The 25,860-nt window shown below is 45.8% G+C and overlaps 2 protein-coding genes across 2 annotated transcripts in view; one reads left to right on the top strand and one right to left on the bottom strand.

Moving 5' to 3' along the window:
* Positions 1-25,860, bottom strand: part of TSPEAR (thrombospondin type laminin G domain and EAR repeats) — a 319,882-nt gene that overhangs the window by 129,420 nt on the left and 164,602 nt on the right. The window lies entirely within an intron of this gene.
* Positions 1,105-25,860, top strand: LOC119509641 (keratin-associated protein 10-6-like). Its single transcript, XM_037803618.1, has 5 exons — positions 1,105-1,843; positions 2,636-2,778; positions 3,659-3,682; positions 3,857-3,997; positions 25,036-25,860. The coding sequence occupies exons 1-5, from the start codon at positions 1,105-1,107 to the stop codon at positions 25,858-25,860; spliced, it is 1,872 nt and encodes a 623-aa protein (XP_037659546.1).

Here is a 25,860-nt window from a genome sequence, read left to right as displayed (position 1 = left end):
CATAGGATATTGCATCTCCTTAAAGGGGTGCAGCTCAGGTCAACCAACTCCTGACCCAAACCCTGTGATTGATCTTCAGGGCCGACCACCGCGACAAGGCTTCACCCGGAGGGTCCCGGGGGGCCGGCTCCGTGGGGGGGTCACAGCCACAGGCTCGGGCCCCCCAGGCCGACCACCTCCTTGTGCAAATCTGCAGTCCTCGCAAAAGCACCTCGATTCGGAGGCCCCCCTATTGGGGGGGTCGGGGCCCAGGCCTCCAGGCACCTCCGTGAGGGGGTCTCCAAGACCCTGTTCTCCCCTCTCCTCGGCCCTCAGGACTTTCCACTCTGAACTCTACCCCCTCCCTGGTCCCCAAGTCCACGGCACGGCAGGAGCCTCTCCTGAGGGTCCCCTCGACCACGAGCCGGTTCCCACGTCTGAGCCGACCTTCCGGCCCTCACCCGACGTGCCGTCCCCAGGAGTATCGGAGCAGAGCGCGGCCGGGCGGTCTCCGGGGCGGCTCCTTGCGGCACAGCCTGGGGAACGGACACCGCTCGGGCACCTTTCCTCGGGCTGATCTCACGCCTCCCCCGGCACCTGGGCGCGCAGGTCTCCCACCTGAGCTCAGCTCCCGGCTTATCCTCTACTCCCCTTTACCGGTTCTGTTTACTAGATGTGCAGGTCGTGCCAGGTGTGTATTGCTAAGTGTGTATTCAGTGTTAAAATGCTTAAAAGTAATACAAATGTTTAAGCAGTTCAAGTAAAAGGCAGATGGAACCAGGCTACATCACTTTGGGATGTTCACTTCCAAAACCTCAATTCAGCAGAATCTTGGCTCAAATATTCTCCCCAAGTTTTGGGGGAACAAATAAACAGAGAGAACAGAGTCCCACAACACACCCACAGGGTTATGAGTGTAAAACTTAGTAAAGAAAATAAACCAGCACTAATGAGGGCTCTGCAGAACCAGTTCCAACAGCAACAAGGAAGGGGCGGCTTGGGGACTCTCCTGGTGGACAAACAAGCCGGGAGGGGGATAAAAGCCCCGAGAGCTGGAGCCCCTCACACACACACACTCACACACTCACCCCCTCCTCCCAGCTCACCTCCTGCCCCTCCCCCGCCATGGCTGCGTCCACCATGTCCGTCTGCTCCAGCGACGTGAGCTACGGCCGCCGGATCTGCCTGCCCGGCTCCTGCGACTCCTGCTCGGACCCCTCCTGGCAGGTGGACGACTGCCCCGAGAGCTGCTGCGAGCCCTCCTGCTGCACCGCCACCTGCTGTAACTCCACCTGCTGCGCCCCCACCTGCTGTAACTCCACCTGCTGCGTCCCCACCTGTTGCACCCCCGCCCCCTGCCTGACCCTCATCTGCACCCCAGTGAGCTGTGGGCCCAGCCCCTGCCAATCTGTCTGCACCAGCTCCTGTGAGCCCTCCTGTGGCCAGCAGTCTAGCTGCCAGCCTGCTTGCTGCACGTCCTCTCCCTGCACGTCCTGCTGTGTGCCTATCTGCTGCAAGCCCGTCTGCTCTGTGCCCACCTGTTGTGGGGTTTCCCCCTGCCAGGACACTTCCTGCTGCCAGCAGTCTAGCTGCCAGCCTGCTTGCTGCACATCATCCCCCTGCACGTCCTGCTGTGTGCCCATCTGCTGCAAGCCCGTCTGCTGCAGGCCCTCCTCCTGCGTGTCCCTCCTCTGCCGCCCCGTGTGCAAGCCCGCCTGCTGCGTGCCCACCTCCTCCTGCTGTGTCCCCGCCTCCTCCTGCCAGCACAGCTGCTGCCGCCCGGCCTCCTGCGTGTCTCTCCTCTGCCGGCCCGCGTGCCCCCGCCTGGCCTGCTGTGGCCCCTCCCTGGCCCGGGCATCCTGCTGCTGACCAGGCACACGCCCCAGGGCCAGCCGGGCTCCAGGCCCCTCAGCAGAGCTGCTGAGCTCACAGCTATTGCCATTTAGCCGCCTTCCAAGAGTTTCCATCCCCAGAAAAGATGCTCACAGTCTGTCTCCTCTGTGATTCGGGAAAGCAAGTGCCTTCCCACCTCCCCAGGCTGTTCCAGGCCCAAGTGCAGGCCTAGGACAGCACCTTCTCCCGGGCACCCCACACCCTCTCCTGGTCCCGTCCATGTGGAACCACCTGCCTGGGGTAATAGACCCCCCCTCACTACACCCCCTTATCCAAGGGACGGGGTGCCAGGGGCAGGGGGGTTGGGCAGCAGGACCTGAACCTTAGGCCCCCGAGGGACGTCTGCATTTAACCTCCTGTGGCCTTTCATGGGAAAGAGATCCAGGAAAACAGCAGAGTCCAGGGAACTGCAGAGAACTGGGGGCTGCCCCTCCCCCTGGCTGAGCCCCGGCTGCCCCAGGCTGTGGGCTGTCCTCGCTGACCCCCTCCCGAGGGCCGCTCCTCCACACACAGCCTGGGAGGTGGCCGTGCATCGCCGGTCAGCTGCTAAGTGGCCTGGCCTTGTGGGACCTGCCCCCGCCCTCCCCCACAGCACCCACAGCCTCCTTCCCATCGTGGGGTCCCGGGGACGTCGTGAGCAGCGTCTGCACTGGATAGGGGTGTTGGTGGCCATGGAGGACACTGCTCAGTTCTCCTCACGAGGACACAACGTCCATGCCAGGCCACGCTCCCCCCGCTGGCCCCCTCATGTGACATCCCACAGCGGGGCCACTGCTGCAGGGGACAGCTCTCCTCACACAGCCACCTCTGCTGGGGACCCTCATCGCCCTGACCAAGGCCTTCTCAGAGCCACCTCCAGCTGGCACTGCCCCCCAGTCCTCCTGCCCGCCCCTCTGCTTCCACGGGGTCACACTGCACTGCCACCCCTAGGCCCTTCCGCCCCCTGCTGCTCCTCCTTCATCTTTCTCAGGCATTTCCCCCAATAAATCTCTTCCTGTCTAATCCCTTCTGGACATCTCTTCCTTGGAGACGCTGAACTGACCCCTGCAGCCTTCCTTTTGGTACTGCAAGGGGAGGGAGGGAGGGAGGAGGGAGGAGGAGGGAGGGAGGAGGAGGGAGGAGGGAGGGAGAAGGAGGGAGAGGGAGGGAGGAGGAGGGAGGAGGGAGGGAGAGGGAGGGAGGAGGGAGGGAGAAGGAGGGAGAGGGAGGGTGGAGGAGGGTGGAGGGAGGAGGGAGGGAGAGGGAGGGAGGGAGGGAGGAGGGAGGAGGAGGGATGGAAGAAGAAAGGAGGGAAGGAGGGAGGGAGGGAAGGAGGAGACAGGGGAAAAGGAGGGGGAGGGAGGGAGGAGGACACTGCCAACTAAACTCTGACCCAAGGCTCAACAAATATTCTTACATGAAAAAGTCCTACCTTGAAATTACTTCCATCTCTTCTGAGGGATCTGGGCGACTTCTCTCCCCTTCCCTTACTTATATCTCAGACAAACAACATAACAGCTTTGTTTTCTTGTTGCTTGTTGGTATCTCCTTTTTTTGGCTTCTGTAAAGAATTCGGTTGTTCTTTGAAAGACGGAATTGTACACATTCCTCCAACCACGGATCTGTGCTTCTTCGTGATGAAACTATGACTTGCTGCTCTAGTTCCCACCTTTCTACATAAACAACTCTTCATTTTAATCCTGAGTTTCCCGTAATCATTTGAAAACATTTTAAACTGCCATTGGACTCGGCATCTGTAGTAGTGACCCGAGGGGGGCTCCGTGACCGCCAGCCCTCACCTGTGCAGGTGATGACCTCCTCCGACGCAGCTGTACGGTGACGGGTGGTGCCACCAGCCCGTTCCCGGCCCCTCTGTGACTTCGCGGTTCTCCCACGGGACGGGGAGGTCCCTTCCATTCAGGGTTTGGCCATGCGGTTTGCAAACCAGATGCAGGCAGAGCTTGAAAGCCCTTGTGTAATCGGACTGTGCCTCTGCCATCACCAGGAGGACACGTCTCAGCTCGCCTGCTGGAAGGGTGATGGGAGCCCGGGGCAGACACGAGTCACCCGCCACCCCGGCCGAGGCCGTCCTCGGTCGCTGAGAGCAGCCTCCCGCGCCCCAGGCAGGGCAGTGAGCTCGGCCTCGGTCAGCAGAGCCACCCCACAACCAGCCATTTGCGCCGCTGAGGATTGGTGGGCTTTTGTTATGCAGCATCATTGTGGCAACGTAACCAATCCACTCACAATTTCATTGTTGCTCAAATATGAAAGTAGGTGCATCTGAGAGCTGATGACATATGACATTTACTTCTAAGGCAGCACGAAATAAGTAAGAAAATCAGGGAAAAGGAAACACAGTGGGGAAAAGTATGATGAAGCCAGAGGGGAGGCTGGGACGCAGAGGGCTCACCAGGACCCCCTTACACTGGGCTCCGCAGCTTCCTGCAGCTCAGCAGGGAAATGCCATCAGGCACACCAAGCCCCTGCCAGGGGAGGTACATGCCCTTCTCTGCAGAAACTCTGCCTCGACTGGACTGACGGCACAGGAAACATGTCTTTGCGGGGTCTGCTGAGAGGCCTTGGGGGGCATCTCCCCACCACACTCCACCCCGGAGGCCGTCCAGGGTGAAGGGCTGCATTCCCCAAACCCTTAAACCACGAGTCACCCTGAGGGATCCGGAGCACCTCCCGGGATCACCTGGCGGCACAAGCCTGAGGCCGGGGTTCCCATGGTGGACGGGCACCCCACAGGCCCAGGGCAGCACCAGCCGGTCTTCACAGGCGAGTTAAAAATCCAGCGCCAACGTCCAGCAGAAACAGCTTTCAAAATGAAAGTGAAATAAAGCCTCTTTCAGACACACAAAGGCTGAAAGAATTCACCACCAGCTGACGCGAACTACAAAAATCACTAAAAGAAGTCTTTCAGGCAAAAGGAAAATGACACCAAATGAAAACATGGTTCTAAAAAAAGGAATAAAGAGCATCAGAAGTGGTACATGGGTAAATACATAAGATTTCTTTTTTATTATTTAAATTATCTTAAGAGATAGACTGTTTAAACAAAATAAGGAGAATGTATTGTGGCACTTATATGTAAAAGTAAAATGCATGATACTAATAGAATAATAGAAAAGTTTGGAGAGGAGAAGTGAAATATATAATATAACACATAATACTATACTATATTTAATAAATATACAATATAATATATACAAAATGGCATAACATCACTTGAATATAGACTATGATAAAGTTAGAGATATATACTATAAACGCTTAAATACAAAACTAAATATGATAAATTATAAAACAAGAGTTACAGCTAATACTCCAACAAAAGAAATAATATGGAATGATTAAAAATATTAAATTAATTGAAAAGAAGGAAGAAATAGACATAAAAGGAAATGAAGAACAGACAGACAAATAGAAAACAAATAGCAAGATGACAGATTTAAACCTAACTGTATCAATAATCACATTAAATGTAAATGGTCTAAATGCACCAATTAAGAGAGATTAGCAGACTGAATAAAAATGTGAGACCCAACTACATGCTTCCTACAAGAGACACATTTAAATACAAAGACAAAATAGGTTAAAAGTGAAGAGGAGGAAAAGGATACACCCTTCTAACATTAATCAAAAGAAAGCTTCAGCAGCCATTTTAATATCAAAGTATATTCCAGAGCAAAGATTAATGCCATAGATAAAGAGAGGCATTTAATAGGACAAATTCAGCATTATAGTGAGAGATTCAATATCCCTCTCTCACTAATTTATAGACCACATAGACATAAATCAGGAAGGACACAGATTACTTGAACGATACAATCAACCAGCTTAACCTATTCAACATCTAAAGAACAGTCTATCCAAAAAAGAATATCCAATCTTTCCAAGCGCAGGCAAAACATTTACCAGGATAGACCATATCTTGGGCCACAAAATAAGTCTCAATAAGTTTAAAAGAATTCAAGTCACACAATGTATATTCTTTCATCATAATGGAGTTAAATTAGAAACCAATAACAGAAAGACCTCTTGAAAATCCCCGATATTCGGAAACTAAATAGCACACTTATAAATGGCCCATGGATCAAAGAATAAAGAAAAGGGTAAGTTAGAAAATATTTTGAACTGTCTAAAACTTAAAACACAGCATATCGAAATTTGTGGGATGCTACCAAGGCAGTGCTTATGGGGAAATTTATAACAATAAATGCCTACGTTAGAGAAGAAGAAAGTTTTCAAATCAATGACCAGAGCTTTCACCTTAAGAACTTAGGAGGTAAAAGAGCAAATTAAACCCAAAGAAGAAAGGAAATAATAAAGATCATAGTGGAAATCAATTAGGTAGAAAACAGAAAAACAATAGGAAAAAAAAACAGTGATATCAAAAGTCATTCCTTGAGAAGACGATAGAATTTATAAATCTCTAGCCACAATGAATAGAAAAAAAAGGGGGGCTCTTCACAAGTATCAATAATGGGGAGGTGACATCACCAGAGATTACACAGATAGTCTAAAGTATAGTAAGAATATATAGAACATATAAAGAACTTTTATAACTCAACAATAAAAAGATTGAAAAAAACGATTAAAAACAGGTTTCATTCTTCAAATAAAATATGCAAGTGGCCAATAAGTACATGAAAATTAAAGAAACATAAATCAAAATCACAGGAAGATACCTCTTTCAACCCACTAGGGAGGCTTTAATAAATTAAAAGACAAAACAAAAAACAAAAAACAGAAAATAACAAGTGTTGGTGGCATGTGGTGAAATAGGAGCCCTCCTACATTGCTTGTGGGAGTGTAAAAGGGTGTCTAACAGCTGTAGAAAACGATTTGGCAGCTTCTCAAAAAGTTAAACATAGAATCACTATGTAACCCAGCAATTCCACTCTAGATATGAACCCAAGAAAAATTAAAACATGTGTCCAAATGAAAACAAAACCCATACATGAATGTTTATAGCATCATAATTCATCACAGCCAAAAGATGGAAACAACCCAAACGTCTGTCAACAGGTGATAGATAAACAAATTGTTGTGCACGCATAGAATGGAATATCGCTTAGCCATGAAAAGGAGTGAGAGAATGAAGTACTGACACATCATGTTAAACAAAAGAACCCCAACACAAAAGTCACTTATTGTATGTTTCCTTTAATATGGTACATCATAATAGGCAAATCCATAGAAGCAGAAAGCAGATACAAAGTTACCAGGGAATGGGGAGGGGGTGTGGGAGTGTACTTCGATGGGTACAGGGTTTTTTATGGGGTGATGAAAAGTTTTAAACCAGAGAGAGTTGGTGGCTGCACAGCAGTGTGAACACACTAAATACCACTACATTGTACCCCTTAAATGGGTAGTGGTATGCTATGTGACTTTCACCCCATTAAAAAATCTACATGTATTGTTTGTAAGTGTAATAAGAGAACATTATGGACAACTTTATGCCAATAAATTTGGCAACTTAGGCGAGATGGACAAATTCCTTGAAAGACAAACTGCAAAAACTCAACTCATGAAGAAATAGAGAACCTGAATAGTTCTGTGTCTATTAAAGAAACTGAACCTGTAGCTAACAATCTTCTTTAAACACTCCATGGTAACCATCCATACTGGGGAATATTATGCACCAATGAAAAGGAATAAACGTATGGCCTCATGCTCACACCCACATGCCCATAAACCCACACACTCACACACTTCAATATTCACACACCCACGTGCCCACTCTCACACACTCACTCACACAGACACACACACATTCATTCACTCATACACATCCACATGCTCACACATCCACACAGGCCTACACATCCACACACCCACATCCTCACACACACATGTCCACAAACACACACATTCACTCACATGCCCACATGCTCCATACCCACACTCACACCCACATGCCTACACACTCATATGCTTGCACACCCACATGTTCACACACACATGCCCACACACCCTCACACTCACACATTCGCACAACCACACACCCACACACTCACATACCCACATGCCTACAACATAAACACAAACACACTTCTCCCTCTGCCCTTCTGCCCCCAACAACCCCCTGATGCTGGACTTCATGAAGCCTACAGGTCAGCGATGGCCTCGGAGATGTGATGGGGATTCACAACACGGTGTGATCTGTACCACAACCAGTGCCAGCGCAGCCGTGGGAAGAGAGCTGCCCTCTCACAGTCAGAGGGGGTCAGAGAGACTCCTCTAGGAAGGGTGGGGTGGGGTCAGCAGGACAAGATAGGGGGTGGCTTCCAGGGGGACGTGTGTAAATGGCCGGGTGTGCTCAGGAATACAGAGGTGCCGCCCAGAAGCTCTAAGGGCAGGGAAAGGGGCAGCAGCAGGTGGCGATTCCTGGGCAGCTTATCTTGAGGGCATTTGGGTGCTGTTCTGGTTTGCTAAAGCTGCCGTCATGCAAAATACCAGAAATGCATTGGCTTTTATAAAGGGGATTTATTAGGTTACAAATTTACAGTTCTAAGGCCATAAAAGTGTCCAAACTAAGGCATTAATAGGAGGATACCTTCACTGAAGAAAGGCTGATGGTGTCCGGAACACCTCTGTCGGCTGGAAAGGCATGTGGTTGGTGTCTGTTGGTCCTCTGCTCCTGGTTTGTGTTTCAAAATGGTTTCTCCAAAATGTCTCTTGGCTTCTGTCTTAGCTCCTCTCTCTCAGCTCCTGTGTATCCTTCCTTGTTCTCCTGGGGCATTTCTTTCTTAGCTTCTCTAGGGCAAACTCTGGGCTTCATCTCTCCAAACATCCTTCTGTCTGCATCTCCAAGCATCAGTATCTGTGTCTCCTGAGCTCTCTTAAGTACTCCAGTGAACTAATCAAGACCCACCCTGAATGGGTGTGGTTCACACCTCCATGGAAATAATTCAATCAGAGTTCTCACCCACAGTTGGGTAGGTCACATATCCATGGAAACACTCAATCAAAAGTTTCTACCAAACAAGATTGGATTAAAAGATTATGGCTCTTCTGGGGTCCATAAGAGTTTCAAACCAGCACAGATGCCATACAGCATTTAAGGCAGGGGAGTAGCAGGGTTTGATTTGTTTTCTTAGGCAGCTCCTTCTGGTGAATTTTAGAGAGCAGGTCTTCATGGAGAAAGAACTGGGAGGAGACTGTTGGCAAACAGTTAACATAGTACAGGAAAGAATGAGGCTGTTGTGGAGGGAAAGGGTGCTGGGGTGGAAAATGTCAGCAAGGTGGACGGATGTTTATGACATAGACAGGAAGAGATGTGTCACCTCACATTTCTACACATGAAAGACAAGGAAAGGCTGAGGGACTGTGATGGTTGGGTTCATATGTCAACTTGGCCAGGTGATGGTGTCCAGGTGTCTGGTCAAGCAAGCACTGGCCTAACCATTACTGCAAGGATGTTTGTGGCTGGTTAATATACCAGAAGACTGGTTTATTAAATCATCAGTCAATTGACTGCACCTGTGACTGATTACATCAATGAAGGGTGTGTCTTCTGCAAAGAGAGAATTCAATCAGCTGGATTTAATCCAATCAGTTGAAGACTCTTAAGGGAGAAGAAAGAGAACCTTCACTTCTTTAGCTAGCCAGACTCTCATGGGGAGTTCATCGAAAACGTTCATCAGAGTTGCCAGTTCGCTGCCTGCCCTATGGAATTTGGACTCATGCATACCCATAGTTGCATGAGACAGTTTTATAAAATCTTAGATTTACAGATATCTCCTGTTGCTTCTGCTTCTCTAGAGAACCCTAACTAACACAGCTTGGTACCAGGAGTGGTTCTTGAGAAACAGAATTTTAAATGGGCTTTTACAATTGGTTTTCTACTCTGATTAGATTCAAAGGCATTAATGACTCCATTTCCAATAATCAAGAGGGCACTGACAGTCCATGGCATGAGTTGGCAAAGGGGATACACAAAATATCACCATTTGATTCTCTAATCACACTATTGTAAGAGGCAGGGCTCTGGGTGACAGTGTTTTTGACACCTTAACAGAGTTTTGTGGAGTTAAGAGGTATAATGACATTGGCTGGCTGTTCTTAGGTACACTGGATAAAGTTATAAGAGAAAGGGATGAGCTGAAGGCTTCAAATTTGAAACTTAAACACTGTATAACAGATGTAAAGGTTTTTGTGTGTGCCCTGAAAGAAAATCTTATTTCCTGTGGCTGCAGACTTGAGATTTCTAAAAACCAGACACAGACACCAAGTCTCATTGTGCGAGTAGCAGATTTACAACATAAATTAAAATCTCAACCTCACAGGGTGTCTGCTGTTAAAGTAAAGGCATTGAGGCGGGGCAAGATGGCAGACTGGTGAGCTGTATGTTTTAGTTACTCCTCCAGGAAAGTAGGTAGAAAGCCAGGAACTGCGTGGACTGGACACCACAGAGCAATCTGAATTTGGGCATACTTCATACAACACTCATGAAAACGTGGAACTGCTGAGATCAGCGAAATCTGTAAGTTTTTGCGGCCAGGGGACCTGCGCCCCTCCCTGCCAGGCTCAGTCCCGGGGGAGGAGGGGCTGTCAGCTCCGGGAAGGAGAAGGGAGAACTGCAGTAGCAGCTCTTATCGGAAACTCACTCTACTGATTCAAACTCCAACCATAGATAGACTGAGACCAGACACCAGAGAATCTGAGAGCAGCCAGCCCAGCAGAGAGGAGACAGGCATAGAAAAAAAACAACACGAAAAACTCCAAAATAAAAGCGGAGGATTTTTGGAGTTCTGGTGAACATAGAAAGGGGAAGAGCCCTGAGGCGCATATGCAAATCCCGAAGAAAAGCTGATCTCTCTGCCCTGTGGACCTTTCCTTAATGGCCCTGGTTGCTTTGTCTCTTAGCTTTTCAATAACCCATTAGATCTCTGAGGAGAGCCCGTTTATTTTTTTTTTTTATTTTTTTTTTTAATCCTTTTTTCTTTTTCTAAAACAATTACTCTAAGAAGCCCAATACAGAAAGCTTCAAAGACTTGCTATTTGGGCAGGTCAAGTCAAGAGCAGAACTAGGAGAGCTCTGAGACAAAACGCAATAATCCAGTGGCTGAGAAAATTCACTAAACACCACAACTTCCCAAGAAAAGGGGGGTGTCCGCTCACAGCCAGCATCCTGGTGGACAGGAAACACTCCTGCCCATCGCCACCCCATAGCCCAGAACTGCCCCAGACAACCCAGTGTGACGGAAGTGCTTCAAATAACAGGCACACACCACAAAACTGGGCGTGGACATTAGCCTTCCCTGCAACCTCAGCTGATTGTCCCAGAGTTGGGAAGGTAGAGCAGTGTGAATTAACAAAGCCCCATTCAGCCATCATTTCAGCAGACTGGGAGCCTCCCTACACAGCCCAGCAGCCCAGAACTGCCCTGGGGGGACGGCACTCACCTGTGACATAGCACAGTCATCCCTCAACAGAGGACCCAGGGTGCACGGCCTGGAAGAGGGGCCCACTTGCAAGTCTCAGGAGCCATACGCCAATACCAAGGACTTGTGGGTCAGTGGCAGAGACAAACTGTGGCAGGACTGAACTGAAGGATTAGACTATTGCAGCAGCTTTAAAACTCTAGGATCACCAGGGAGATTTGATTGTTAGAGCCACCCCCCCCCTCCCTGACTGCCCAGAAACACGCCCCATATACAGGGCAGGCAACACCAACTACACACGCAAGCTTGGTACACCAATTGGACCCCACAAGACTCACTCCCCCACTCACCAAAAAGGCTAAGCAGGGGAGAACTGGCTTGTGGAGAACAGGTGGCTCGTGGACGCCACCTGCTGGTTAGTTACAGAAACTGTACTCCACGAAGCTGTAGATCTGATAAATTAGAGATAAGGACTTCAATTGGTCTACAAATCCTAAAAGAACCCTATCAAGTTCAGCAAATGCCACGAGGCCAAAAACAACAGAAAATTATAAAGCATATGAAAAAACCAGACGATATGGATAACCCAAGCCCAAGCACCCAAATCAAAAGACCAGAAGAGACACAGCACCTAGAGCAACTACTCAAAGAACTAAAGATGAACAATGAGACCATAGTACGGGAGATAAAGGAAATCAAGAAGACCCTAGAAGAGCATAAAGAAGACATTGCAAGACTAAATAAAAAAATGGATGATCTTATGGAAATTAAAGAAACTGTTGACCAAATTAAAAAGATTCTGGACACTCATAGCACAAGACAAGACGAAGTTGAACAACGAATCAGTGACCTCGAAGATGACAGAAAGGAAAATGAAAGCATAAAAGAAAGAATGGGGAAAAAAATTGAAAAAATCGAAACGGACCTCAGGGATATGATAGATAATATGAAACGTCCAAATATAAGACTCATTGGTGTCCCAGAAGGGGAAGAAAAGGGTAAAGGTCTAGGAAGAGTATTCAAAGAAATTGTTGGGGAAAACTTCCCAAATCTTCTAAACAACATAAATACACAAATCATAAATGCTCAGCGAACTCCAAGTAGAATAAATCCAAATAAACCCACTCCGAGACATATACTGATCACACTATCAAACACAGAAGAGAAGGAGCAAGTTCTGAAAGCAGCAAGAGAAAAGCAATTCACCACATACAAAGGAAACAGCATAAGACTAAGTAGTGACTACTCAGCAGCCACCATGGAGGCAAGAAGGCAGTGGCACGATATATTTAAAATTCTGAGTGAGAAAAATTTCCAGCCAAGAATACTTTATCCAGCAAAGCTCTCCTTCAAATTTGAGGGAGAGCTTAAATTTTTCACAGACAAACAAATGCTGAGAGAATTTGCTAACAAGAGACCTGCCCTACTGGAGATACTCAAGGGAGCCCTACAGACAGAGAAACAAAGAAAGGACAGAGAGACTTGGAGAAAGGTTCAGTACTAAAGAGATTCGGTATGGGTACAATAAAGGATATTAATAGACAGAGGGGAAAAATATGACAAACATAAACCAAAGGATAAGATGGCTGATTCACGAAATGCCTTCACGGTTATAACGTTGAATGTAAATGGATTAAACTCCCCAATTAAAAGATATAGATTCGCAGAATGGATCAAAAAAAATGAACCATCAATATGTTGCATACAAGAGACTCATCTTAGACACAGGGACACAAAGAAACTGAAAGTGAAAGGATGGAAAAAAATATTTCATGCAAGCTACAGCCAAAAGAAAGCAGGTGTAGCAATATTAATCTCAGATAAAATAGACTTCAAATGCAGGGATGTTTTGAGAGACAAAGAAGGCCACTACGTACGAATAAAAGGGGCAATTCAGCAAGAAGAAATAACAATCGTAAATGTCTATGCACCCAACCAAGGTGCCACAAAATACATGAGAGAAACACTGGCAAAACTAAAGGAAGCAATTGATGTTTCCACAATAATTGTGGGAGACTTCAACACATCACTCTCTCCTATAGATAGATCAACCAGACAGAAGACCAATAAGGAAATTGAAAACCTAAACAATCTGATAAATGAAATCGATTTAACAGACATATACAGGACATTACATCCCAAAACACCAGGATACACATACTTTTCTAGTGCTCATGGAACTTTCTCCAGAATAGATCATATGCTGGGACATAAAACAAGCCTCAATAAATTTAAAAAGATTGAAATTATTCAAAGCACATTCTCTGACCACAATGGAATACAATTAGAAGTCAATAACCATCAGAGACTTAGAAAATTCCCAAATACCTGGAGGTTAAACAACACACTCCTAAACAATCAGTGGGTTAAAGAAGAAATAGAAAGAGAAATTGCTAAATATATAGAGACGAATGAAAATGAGAACACAACATACCAAAACCTATGGGATGCAGCAAAAGCAGTGCTAAGGGGGAAATTTATAGCACTACACGCATATATTAAAAAGGAAGAAAGAGCCAAAATCAAAGAACTAATGGATCAACTGAAGAAGCTAGAAAATGAACAGCAAACCAATCCTAAACCAAGTAGAAGAAAAGAAATAACAAGGATTAAAGCAGAAATAAATGACATAGAGAACAAAAAAACAATAGAGAGGATAAATATCACCAAAAGTTGGTTCTTTGAGAAGATCAACAAGATTGACAAGCCCCTAGCTAGACTGACAAAATCAAAAAGACAGAAGACCCATATAAACAAAATAATGAATGAAAAAGGTGACATAACTGCAGATCCCAAAGAAATTTAAAAAATTATAAGAGGATACTATGAACAACTGTATGGCAACAAAGTGGATAATGTAGAGGAAATGGACAATTTCCTGGAAACATATGAACAACCTAGACTGACCAGAGAAGAAATAGAAGACCTCAACCAACCCATCACAAGCAAAGAGATCCAATCAGTCATCAAAAATCTTCCCACAAATAAATGCCCAGGGCCAGATGGCTTCACAGGGGAATTCTACCAAACTTTCCAGAAAGAACTGACACCAATCTTACTCAAACTCTTTCAAAACATTGAAGAAAATGGAACACTACCTAACTCATTTTATGAAGCTAACATCAATCTAACACCAAAACCAGGCAAAGATGTTACAAAAAAGGAAAACTACCGGCCAATGTCCCTAATGAATATAGATGCAAAAATCCTCAACAAAATACTTGCAAATCGAATCCAAAGACACATTAAAAAAATCATACACCATGACCAAGTGGGGTTCATTCCAGGCATGCAAGGATGGTTCAACATAAGAAAATCAATCAATGTATTACAACACATTAACAAGTCAAAAGGGAAAAATCAATTGATCATCTCAATAGATGCTGAAAAAGCATTTGACAAAATCCAACATCCGTTTTCGATAAAAACACTTCAAAAGGTAGGAATTGAAGGAAACTTCCTCAACATGATAAAGAGCATATATGAAAAACCCACAGCCAGCATAGTACTCAATGGTGAGAGACTGAAAGCCTTCCCTCTAAGATCAGGAACAAGACAAGGATGCCCGCTATCACCACTGTTATTCAACATTGTGCTGGAAGTGCTAGCCAGGGCAATCCGGCAAGACAAAGAAATAAAAGGCATCCAGATTGGAAAAGAAGAAGTAAAACTGTCATTGTTTGCAGATGATATGATCTTATATCTAGAAAACCCTGAGAAATCGACGATACAGCTACTAGAGCTAGTAAACAAATTTAGCAAAGTAGCGGGATACAAGGTTAATGCACATAAGTCAGTAATGTTTCTATATGCTAGAAATGAACAAACTGAAGAGACACTCAAGAAAAAGATACCATTTTCAATAGCAACTAAAAAAATCAAGTACCTAGGAATAAACTTAACCAAAGATGTAAAAGACCTATACAAAGAAAACTACATAACTCTACTAAAAGAAATAGAAGGGGACCTTAAAAGATGGAAAAATATTCCATGTTCATGGATAGGAAGACTAAATGTCATTAAGATGTCAATTCTACCCAAACTCATCTACAGATTCAATGCAATCCCAATCAAAATTCCAACAACCTACTTTGCAGACTTGGAAAAGCTAGTTATCAAATTTATTTGGAAAGGGAAGATGCCTCGAATTGCTAAAGACACTCTAAAAAAGAAAAACGAAGTGGGAGGACTTACACTCCCTTACTTTGAAGCTTATTATAAAGCCACAGTTGCCAAAACAGCATGGTACTGGCACAAAGATAGACATATAGATCAATGGAATCGAATTGAGAATTCGGAGACAGACCCTCAGATCTATGGCCGACTGATCTTTGATAAGGCCCCCAAAGTCACTGAACTGAGTCATAATGGTCTTTTCAACAAATGGGGCTGGGAGAGTTGGATATCCATATCCAAAAGAATGAAAGAGGACCCCTACCTCACCCCCTACACAAAAATTAACTCAAAATGGACCAAAGATCTCAATATAAAAGAAAGTACCATAAAACTCCTAGAAGATAATGTAGGAAAACATCTTCAAGACCTTGTATTAGGAGGCCACTTCCTAGACTTTACACCCAAAGCACAAGCAACAAAAGAGAAAATAGATAAATGGGAACTCCTCAAGCTTAGAAGTTTCTGCACCTCAAAGGAATTTCTCAAAAAGGTAAAGAGGCAGCCAACTCAATGGGAAAAAATTTTTGGAAACCATGTATCTGACAAAAGACTGATATCTTGCATATATAAAGAAATCCTACAACTCAATGACAATAGTACAGTCGGCCCAATTATAAAATGGGCAAAAGATATGAAAAGACAGTTCTCTGAAGAGGAAATACAAATGGCCAAGAAACACATGAAAAAATGTTCAGCTTCACTAGCTATTAGAGAGATGCAAATTAAGACCACAATGAGATACCATCTAACACCGGTTAGAATGGCTGCCATTAAACAAACAGGAAACTACAAATGCTGGAGGGGATGTGGAGAAATTGGAACTCTTATTCACTGTTGGTGGGACTGTATAATGGTTCAGCCACTCTGGAAGTCAGTCTGGCAGTTCCTTAGAAAACTAGATATACAGTTACCATTCGATCCAGCGATTGCACTTCTCGGTATATACCCGGAAGATTGGAAAGCAGTGACACGAACAGATATCTGCACGCCAATGTTCATAGCAGCATTATTCGCAATTGCCAAAAGATGGAAACAACCCAAATGTCCTTCAACAGATGAGTGGATAAATAAAATGTGGTATATACACACGATGGAATACTACGCGGCAGTAAGAAGGAACGATCTCGTGAAACATATGACAACATGGATGAACCTTGAGGACATAATGCTAAGCGAAATAAGCCAGGCACAAAAAGAGAAATATTATATGCTACCACTAATGTGAACTTTGAAAAATGTAAAACAAATGGCTTATAATGTAGAATGTAGGGGAACTAGCAATAGAGAGCAATTAAGGAAGGGGGAACAATAATCCAAGAAGAACAGATAAGCTATTTAACGTTCTGGGGATGCCCAGGAATGACTATGGTCTGTTAATTTCTGATGGATATAGTAGGAACAAGTTCACAGAAATGTAGCTATATTATGTAACTTTCTTGGGGTAAAGTAGGAACATGTTGGAAGTTAAGCAGTTATCTTAGGTTAGTTGTCTTTTTCTTACTCCCTTGTTATGATCTCTTTGAAATGTTCTTTTATTGTATGTTTGTTTTCTTTTTAACTTTTTTTTCATACAGTTGATTTAAAAAAGAAGGGAAAGTTAAAAAAAAAAAAAAGAAAAATAAGGAAAAAAAAAAGATGTAGTGCCCCCTTGAGGAGCCTGTGCAGAATGCAGGGATATTCGCCTACCCCACCTCGATGGTTGCTAACATGACCACAGACATAGGGGACTGGTGGTTTGATGGGTTGAGCCCTCTACCATAAGTTTTACCCTTGGGAAGACGGTTGCTGCAAAGGAGAGGCTAGGCCTCCCTATGGTTGTGCCTAAGAGCCTCCTCCCGAATGCCTCTTTGTTGCTCAGATGTGGCCCTCTGTCTCTGGCTAAGCCAACTTGAAAGGTGAAATCACTGCCCTCCCCGCTACGTGGGACCAGACACCCAGGGGAGTGAATCTCCCTGGCAACGTGGAATATGACTCCCAGGGAGGAATGTAGACCCGGCATCGTGGGACGGAGAACATCTTCTTGACCAAAAGGGGGATGTGAAAGGAAATGAAATAAGCTTCAGTGGCAGAAAGAATCCAAAAGGAGCCGAGAGGTCACTCTGGTGGGCATTCTTACGCACACTTTAGACAACCCTTTTTAGGTTCTAAAGAATTGGGGTAGCTGGTGGTGGATACCTGAAACTATCAAACTACAACCCAGAACCCATGAATCTCGAAGACAGTTGTATAAAAATGCAACTTATGAGGGGTGACAAGGGGATTGGGAAAGCCATAAGGACCACACTCCACTTCGTCTAGTTTATGGATGGATGAGTAGAAAAATAGGGGAAGGAAACAAACAGACAAAGGTACCCAGTGTTCTTTTTTACTTCAATAGCTCTTTTTCACTCTAATTATTATTCTTGTTATTCTTGTGTGTGTGCTAATGAAGGTGTCAGGGATTGATTTGGGTGATGAATGTACAACTATGTAATGGTACTGTGAACAATTGAAAGTACGATTTGTTTTGTATGACTGTGTGGTATGTGAATATATCTCAATAAAATGAAGATTAAAAAAAAAAAAAAAAAAAAAAGACATAATGCTGAGCAAAATAAGCCAGGCACAAAAAGAGAGATATTGTATGTTACCACTAATGTGAATTCTGTGAAAAATGTACAATGTTTTATACTGTAGAATGTAGGGGACCTGGAGATACCAATTAGTGGAGGGGGAATGATAATCTAATAAGAACAGATAAACTATGGAGGGTAATCTCAAGGTTATGGGAATGCTCAGGAATGATTATGGTTTGTAAACTTTCTTGGATATAGTAAGATCATGTTGGAAGCAATAGAGTTATTTTAGGTTTTTTTTTCTCTTATTCCATTGTTTTCTTAGGGATTGTTAATTTTCTTGGGGTATGGTAGGAACATGTTGGAAGCAATGTAGTTATTTTAGATTATTTGTTTTTCTTACTCCTCTGTTTGGACATGGTTTATTAATTTTCTTGGGGTATGGTAGGAACATATTGGAAGCAAAGTAGTTATTTTAGGTTATTTGTTTTCCTTAATCCATTGCTTTGTTTGAAATGTTGTGGGGTTTTTTTGGTTCTTGTTTGCCTGTTTGTTTTTAATTTTTTGATAAACAAAGTTAAAAAATTGAAAAAAAATCAGTAGAAAAATGGGAGTAAAAACTAAATGACAAATAGGGTGGGATGGGGGGATGGTTTGGGTATTCTCTTTTCACTTTTATTTTTTATTCTTATTCTGATTCTTTCTGATGTAAGGAAAATGTTCAGAAATAGATTGTGGTGATGAACGCATAACTATATGATCATACTGTGAACAGTTGATTGTATACAATGGATGACTGTATGGTTTATGAATATATTTCAATAAAACTGAATTAAAAAAAAATAAAGTAAAGGCATTGATTGGAAAAGAATGGGATCCTGAAACTTGGGATGGTGACATACAGATTGATGATAATGGCAGTGAGGACATTGGAACCCTGGATTCTGCTGAGTCATTGTTAAATATACCTGTAATGGTCTGTCCTGAAGAAACAGCCCCCCCATCTCCAGTCTGCCCTGAGGAGACAGCTACTCAACCTGCTCACACACCCCTGGAATGTCCAGAGGACACAACTTTTACAAGGACTGTGAGGAATAAATTTGTGAGACTAGCTCCATCATCCCTGAAGAGCTCTGTAGTCGCCCTTCTCTATAGGTCAGATATTACTGTAGAAACTGCTGTCACTGAGCTGGAATCCTTAAACACAATGGGGATAATCAGATCCTGAGTCAGCAGAAGCCAAGTGGCAGCAGTTAACTGGCAAAGATAAGGTGGGTGTTCTAGTTTGCTAATGCTGCTGGAATGCAATACACCAGAGATGGACTGGCTTTTATAAAAGGGGGTTTATTTGGTTACACAGTTACAGTCTTAAGGCCATAAAGTGTCCAAGGTAACACATCAGTAATCGGGTACCTTCACTGGAGGATGGCCAGTGGTGTCTGGAAAACCTCTGTTAACTGGGAAGGCACGTGGCTGGTGTCTGCTCCAAAGTTCTGGTTTCAAAATGGCTTTCTCCCAGGACATTCCTCTCTAGGCTACAGTTCCTCAAAAATGTCACTCTTAGTTCAACTTGGGATATTTGTCCTCTCTTAGTTTCCCCAGAGCAAGAGTCTGCTTTCAAAGGCCATCTTCAAAATATCTTTCATCTGCAGCTCCTGTGCTTTCTTGTGTCCCTCTTGGCTGTGGCTCCTCTTCAAAATGTCACTCACAGCAGCAATGAGTTCCCTCTGCCCATCAGCTCATTTATATGGCTCCACGGATCAAGGCCCACCCTGAATGGGTGGAGCCACGCCTCCATGGAACTATCTCATCAGTTATCACCTACAGTTGGGTGGGTCACATCTCCATGGAAACATCCAATCAAAAGGCCACACCCTAATCAAAAAGACCAATCAATCTGCCCCACAAGATTACATCAAAGATAATGGTGCTTTAAGGGTATATAATACATTTAAACCAGCACAGTGGGCATGGCTCAAAGCAGCAATCAAAATAATCTGACTTGCAGAGACTTATAGTGTTGGCTAGTAGATCATGGAATACGTAGAAGTAAAATAGATGGGCAGTCTACTAAATTCTTGTTTGATCTGTGTAAGCAAAAGAATTCTAGGTCAAGTGAACAAAAGTTTAACTTGAATTACAAGAACAGAGAGTCATGGCCCCTTAATCAGTTCCCAGACTTGAGATAGTTTACAGATCCAGAGCCCCTTGAATGAGGGGAAGGCTGGGTACTCTTGGGGAAGGATCCTGTTACACTGCCAAAAATGTATACTGTTAATCTTCCTCCCAGCCTTTCCAAGGGGACCTATGGCCTTTTACCAGGGTAACTATGCATTGGGGAAAAGGAAATGATCAGATATTTTGGGGATTATTAGACACTATGTCAGAAGTGACATTAATTCTAGGAGACCCAAAACATCACTCTGGTCCACTAGTCAGAGTTGGGGCTTATGGGGGTCAGGTGATGGAGTTTTAGCTCAGGTCTGTCTCACAGTGGGTCCAGTGGGTCTCTGGACCTATTCTGTGGTTATTTCCCCAGTTCCAGAATGCATAATTGGAACAGACAGACTCAGCAACTGGCAGAATCCTCACATTGGTCTCCTGACTCATGGAGTGAGGGCTATTGTGGTGGGAAAAGCCAAGTGGAAGCCACAAGAACTGCCCCTGCCTAGCAAAATAGTAAACCAGAAGCAATACCAGATTCCTGGTGGGAGTGCAGAGATTAATGCCACTCTTAAGGACTTGAAGGATGCAGGGGTGATGATTCCCACCACATCCCCATTCAATTCTATTTGGCTTGTGCAGAAAACAGATGGGTCTTGGAGGATGACTGTGAATTATCATAAGCTTAACCAGGTGGTGACTCCAGTTGCAGCTGCTGTTCCAGATGTAATATCATTGCTTGAGCAAATCACATCCCCTGGTACCTGGTATGTAGCTGTTGAGCTGGCAAATGCTTTTTTCTCAATAGCTGTTAGTAAGGATCACCAGAAACAGTTTGCATTCAGCTGGCAAGGCCAGCAGTTTACCTTCACTGTCCTACCTCTGGGGCATATCAACTCTCCAGCCCTATGTCATAATCTTGTCTGCAGGGAACTTGATCACTTCTCCCTCCCACAAGACATCACACTGGTCTATTATATGGAAGATATCATGTTGATTGGACCTAGTGAGCAAGAAATAGCAACTACTTGACTTACTGGTAAGGCATTTGTGTATCAGAGGATAGGAGATAAATCCAACAAAAATACAGGGACCTTCCACCTCAGTAAAATTTCTAGGTGTCCAGTGGTTTGGCATGTTGAGATATCCCTTCTAAGGTGAAGGATAAGATGTTGAATCTGGCCCCTCTTACAACCAAAAGAGAAGCACAATGCTGAGTTGGCCTCTTTGGATTTTGGAGACAACATATTCCTCATTTGGGTGTACTACTTTGACCCACTTACTGAGTGACCAGAAAAGCTTCTAGTTTTTAGTGGGGACCAGAATAAGAGGAGGATCTGCAACAGGTCCAAGGCTGCCATGCAAGCTGCTCTGCCACTTGGGACCGTATGATCCAGCTGATCCAATGGTGCTGGAAGTGTCAGTGGCAAATAGAGATGCTGTTTGGAGCCTTTGCAAGAATCACAACACAGGCCTTTAGGATTTTGGAGCAAAGCCCTGCCATCCTCTGCCACTCTCTTTTTGAGAAACAGGCTTTGGCCTGCTATTAGGCCTTAGTAGAAACAGAATGTCTGACCATGGGCCCCCAAGTTACCATGAGACCTGAGTTACCAATCATGAGCTGGGTGTTGTCCGACCCACCAAGCCATAAAGTTGGGTGTGCACAGCAGCACTCCATCATAGAATGGAAATGGTATATATGAGATAGGGCTTGAGTGTGTCCTGAAGGCACAAGTAAGTTACATGAAGAAGTAGCCCAAATGCCCATGGCCCCTACTTCTGTCACATTACCTACTTTTTCCCAATCCACAGCTATGGCTTATTGGGGGGTTCCTTACAATGAGTTGGCTGAGGAAGAGAAAACTCAGGTCTGGTTTACAGATGGTTTTGCATGATATGCAGGCACCACCCAAGACTGGAGAGCTGCAGCACTGCAGCCCTTTTCTGGGATGTCCCTGAAGGACAGTGGTGAGGGGAAATCCTCCCAGTGGGCAGAACTTTGAGCAGTGCACCTGGTTGTTCATTTTGCTTGGAAGGAGAAATGGCCAGAGGCATACTTGTATACTGATTCATGGGATGTTGCTAATGGTTTGGTGGGATGGTCAGGGACTTGGAAGAAATATGATTGGAAAAATTGGTGACAAAGAAGTCTGGGGAAAGGTATGTGGATAGACAGTTCTGAATGGGCAGAAAACATGAAGATATTTGTGTCCCATGTGAATGCTCACCAGAGGGTAACTTCAGCAGAGGAAGATTTTAATAATCAAGTGGATAGGATGACTCATTCTATTGATACTAGTTGGCCTCTTTCCCCAGGCACTCCTGTCATTGCCCAGTGGGCTCATGAACAAAGTGGTCTTGGAGGTAGGGATGGAGGTTATGCATGGGCTCTCAGCAACATGGACTTCTACTCACCAAGGCTGACCTGGCCACAGCCACTGCTGAGTGTCCAATCTGCCAGCAGCAGAGACCCACACTCAGTCCCCAATTTGGCACCATCCCCCGAGGTGATCAGCCTGCTACCTGGTGGCAGGTTGATTACATTGGACCACTTCCATCATGGAAGGGGCAGCAATTTGTTCTCACTGGAATGGAAACATACTCCAGATATGGCTTTGCCTTCCTTGCATGCAATGCTTCTGCCAAAACTACCATCTGTGGACTTACAGAATGCCTCATCCACCATCATGGTATTCCACACAGCATTGCTTCTGATCAAGGAACTCATTTCACAGCAAATGAAGTGAGAGAATGGGCACACACTCATGGAATTCTCTGGTTTTACCATGTTCCCCATCATCCAGAGGCAGCTGGGTTGATAGAACGGTGGAATGGCCTGTTGAAGACTCAATTACGGTGCCAACTAGCTGGCAATACCTTGCAGGGCTGGGGCAGTGTTCTCCAGGAAGTTGTGTATGCTCTGAATCAGTGTCCACTCTATGGTGCTGTTTTCCCCATAGCCAGGATTCACGGGTCCAGGATTCAAGGGGTGGAAACAGGAGTGGCACCACCCACTATCACTCCTAGTGATCCACTAGGAAAATTTTTGCTTCCTGTCCCTGCAAACTTAAGCTCTGCTGGTCTACAAGTCTTTGTTCCAAAAGGAGGAGTTCTCCCACCAGGAAACACAACAATAATCCCGCTGATCTGGAAGTTAAGACTGCCACCTGGCCACTTTGGGCTCCTCATGCCTCTGAATCAATAGGCAAGGAAGGAGATTACTGTACTGGCTGGGATGATTGATCCTGACTATCAAGGGGAAATAGCACTGCAGCTACACAATGGAGGTAAAGAAGAGTTTTCCTGGAATACAGGGGATCCCCTAGGGCATCTACATTGCCTTGTGATTAAAGTCAGTGGAAAACTGCAACAACCCAATCCAGGCAGGACTACCAATGGCCAAGAAACTTCAGGAATGAAGGTTTGCGTCACCCCACCAGGCAAAGAACTACATCCAGCTGAGGTGCTTGCTGAGGGTAAAGGGAACATGGAATGGGTAGTGGAAGAAGGTAGTGATAAATATGAACTACATCCACATGACCAGTGACAGAAACAAGGACTATAATAGCATGAATATTTCCTCTTTGTTTTGTTATATGTTTATATATGTCCACAAAGCAAATATCTTTGTTTTCTTCTCTATCTTATCCCCTTATCATATGACATAAGTCGTATTGTTCATTTGTAGTATACAAGTTATAGGATATCTAAGAGTGAATGTCACCCAAGGACTTGCACCCTGTTCTGGAGAGATTTAGTGCATTTCCAGTTGTACACAGGACCCCTGAGTATTGTTAGGCAAACTATTTATCTGTTATTGTGTTCTATTTAGAGATTAACTTGCCAAGTTGGCAAGGGGTGGACCGTGTTGGTTAGGTTCATGTGTCAAATTGGCCAGGTGATGGTACCCAGGTGTCTGGTCAAGCAAGTACTGGCCCAACCATTACTGCAAGGACATGTGTGGCTGGTTAATAAACCAGAAGGCTGCTTTATTAAATCATTGGTCAATTGACTGCATCTGTGACTGATTACGTCAATGAAGGGTGTCTTCCGTGTGAGAGAATTCAATCAGCTGGATTTAATCCAATCAGTTGAAGACTTTTAAGGGAGAAGAGAGAGAACCTTCACTTCTTCTTTGGCTAGCCAGCTCTCCTGGGAGTTCATCGAACACCTTCATCAGAGTTGCCAGTTTGCTGCCTGCCCTACTGAATTTGGACACGTGCATCCCCACAGTTGCATGAGACACTTTTATAAAATCTTACATTTACAGATATCTCCTGTTGGTTCTGTTTCCCTAGAGAACCCTAACTAATACAGGGACTAAAGAAACATGACAACTCATACGGGGACATCAATAAGCGATCCTGTCTAGAATCTGGGCAGGACACCTGTAGAGAACATTACTGTGACAGGTGGTGAAATGCAAGGGTGGACTGGACAATAGTTCTGATCCATGTCAAACTTCCTGATTTTTATCACTGTGCTGTGATCACAAAAGAAAATGCCTTTATCTCAGGAAGGACACACTGATGTATTTAGTGTGAAGAGGCAGCATGTCGGCAACCAACTCCAGCTGCAGGGACGCTGCGCTCAGCACTCCTTCTGCCAGGGGCGCACCAGCTGTCTGCACGTCCTGCCTCACCCCCACGGCCAGCCCCCCGCAGACACTCGGGTCTAGAGGTTTAAGGTGACACCACCTGCTGTCAGGGCAACCAAGGAGGAGCAGCCCCAGCAGCCTAATGCGGGTCCGCAGGGCCAGCCAAACACAACAAGGAAGGGGCGGCTTGGGGACTCTCCTGTCGGACAAACAAGCTGGAGAGGGGGATAAAAGCCCTGACAGCCAGAGCCCGTCACACTCACACACACACACTCACACACACACTCCCTCCTCCCAGCTCACCTCCTGCCCCTCTCCCGCCATGGCTGCATCCACCATGTCTGTCTGCTCCAGCAACATGAGCTACGGCCGCCGGGTCTGCCTGCCCGGTTCCTGCGACTCCTGCTCGGACCCCTCCTGGCAGGTGGACGACTGCCCCGAAAGCTGCTGCGAGCCCCTCTGCTGCGCCCCCAGCTGCTGTGTTCCCACCTGCTGCGCCCCCACCTGCTGTAACTCCTCCTGCTGTGCCCCCACTTGCTGCACTCCCAGCTGCTCTGCCCCCACCTGCTGCGCCCCATCCTGCTGTCCCCCCACCTGTTGCACCCCAGCCGCCTGCCTGACCCTTGTCTGCACCCCAGCTAGCTCTGGGCTAAGCCCCTGTCAATCGATCTGCACCAGCTCCCGTGAGCCCTGCTGCCAGCAGTCTAGCTGCCAGCCCGCTTGCTGCACGTCCTCCCCCTGCACGTCCTGCTGTGTGCCCGTCTGCTGCACGCCCGTCTGCTGCAAGCCCGTCTGCTCTGTGCCCACCTGCTGTGGGGTCTCCCTCTGTGAGGACACTTCCTGCTGCCAGCAGTCTAGCTGCCAGCCTGCTTGCTGCACGTCCTCCCCCTGCACGTCCTGCTGTGTGCCCGTCTGCTGCAGACCCTCCTCCTGCGTGTCCCTCCTCTGCTGCCCCGTGTGCAAGCCTGCCTGCTGCGTGCCCCCCTCCTCCTGCTGTGCCCCCGCCTCCTCCTGCCAGCCCAGCTGCTGCTGCCCGGCCTCCTGCGTGTCCCTCCTCTGCCGGCCCGCGTGCCCCCGCCTGGCCTGCTGCGGCCACACCTCAGCCCGGACGTCCTGCTGCTGA

Source organism: Choloepus didactylus, chromosome 1 (genome assembly GCF_015220235.1).
Source record: "Choloepus didactylus isolate mChoDid1 chromosome 1, mChoDid1.pri, whole genome shotgun sequence".
Taxonomy (NCBI): Eukaryota; Metazoa; Chordata; class Mammalia; order Pilosa; family Megalonychidae; genus Choloepus; species Choloepus didactylus.
This window is presented reverse-complemented; position numbering and strand designations above follow the sequence as displayed.

What these genes read in the sequence shown, in the direction of transcription:
- LOC119509641 (XM_037803618.1), top strand. Translation starts at nt 1,105, where the DNA reads ATGGCTGCGTCCACCATGTCCGTCTGCTCCAGCGACGTGAGCTACGGC. An exon ending in CCTGGCCCGGGCATCCTGCT is followed by an intron (nt 1,844 to 2,635) that starts GCTGACCAGGCA and finishes GACATCCCACAG; the next exon opens with CGGGGCCACTGCTGCAGGGG. An exon ending in CGCCCCTCTGCTTCCACGGG is followed by an intron (nt 2,779 to 3,658) that starts GTCACACTGCAC and finishes TCACCTGTGCAG; the next exon opens with GTGATGACCTCCTCCGACGC.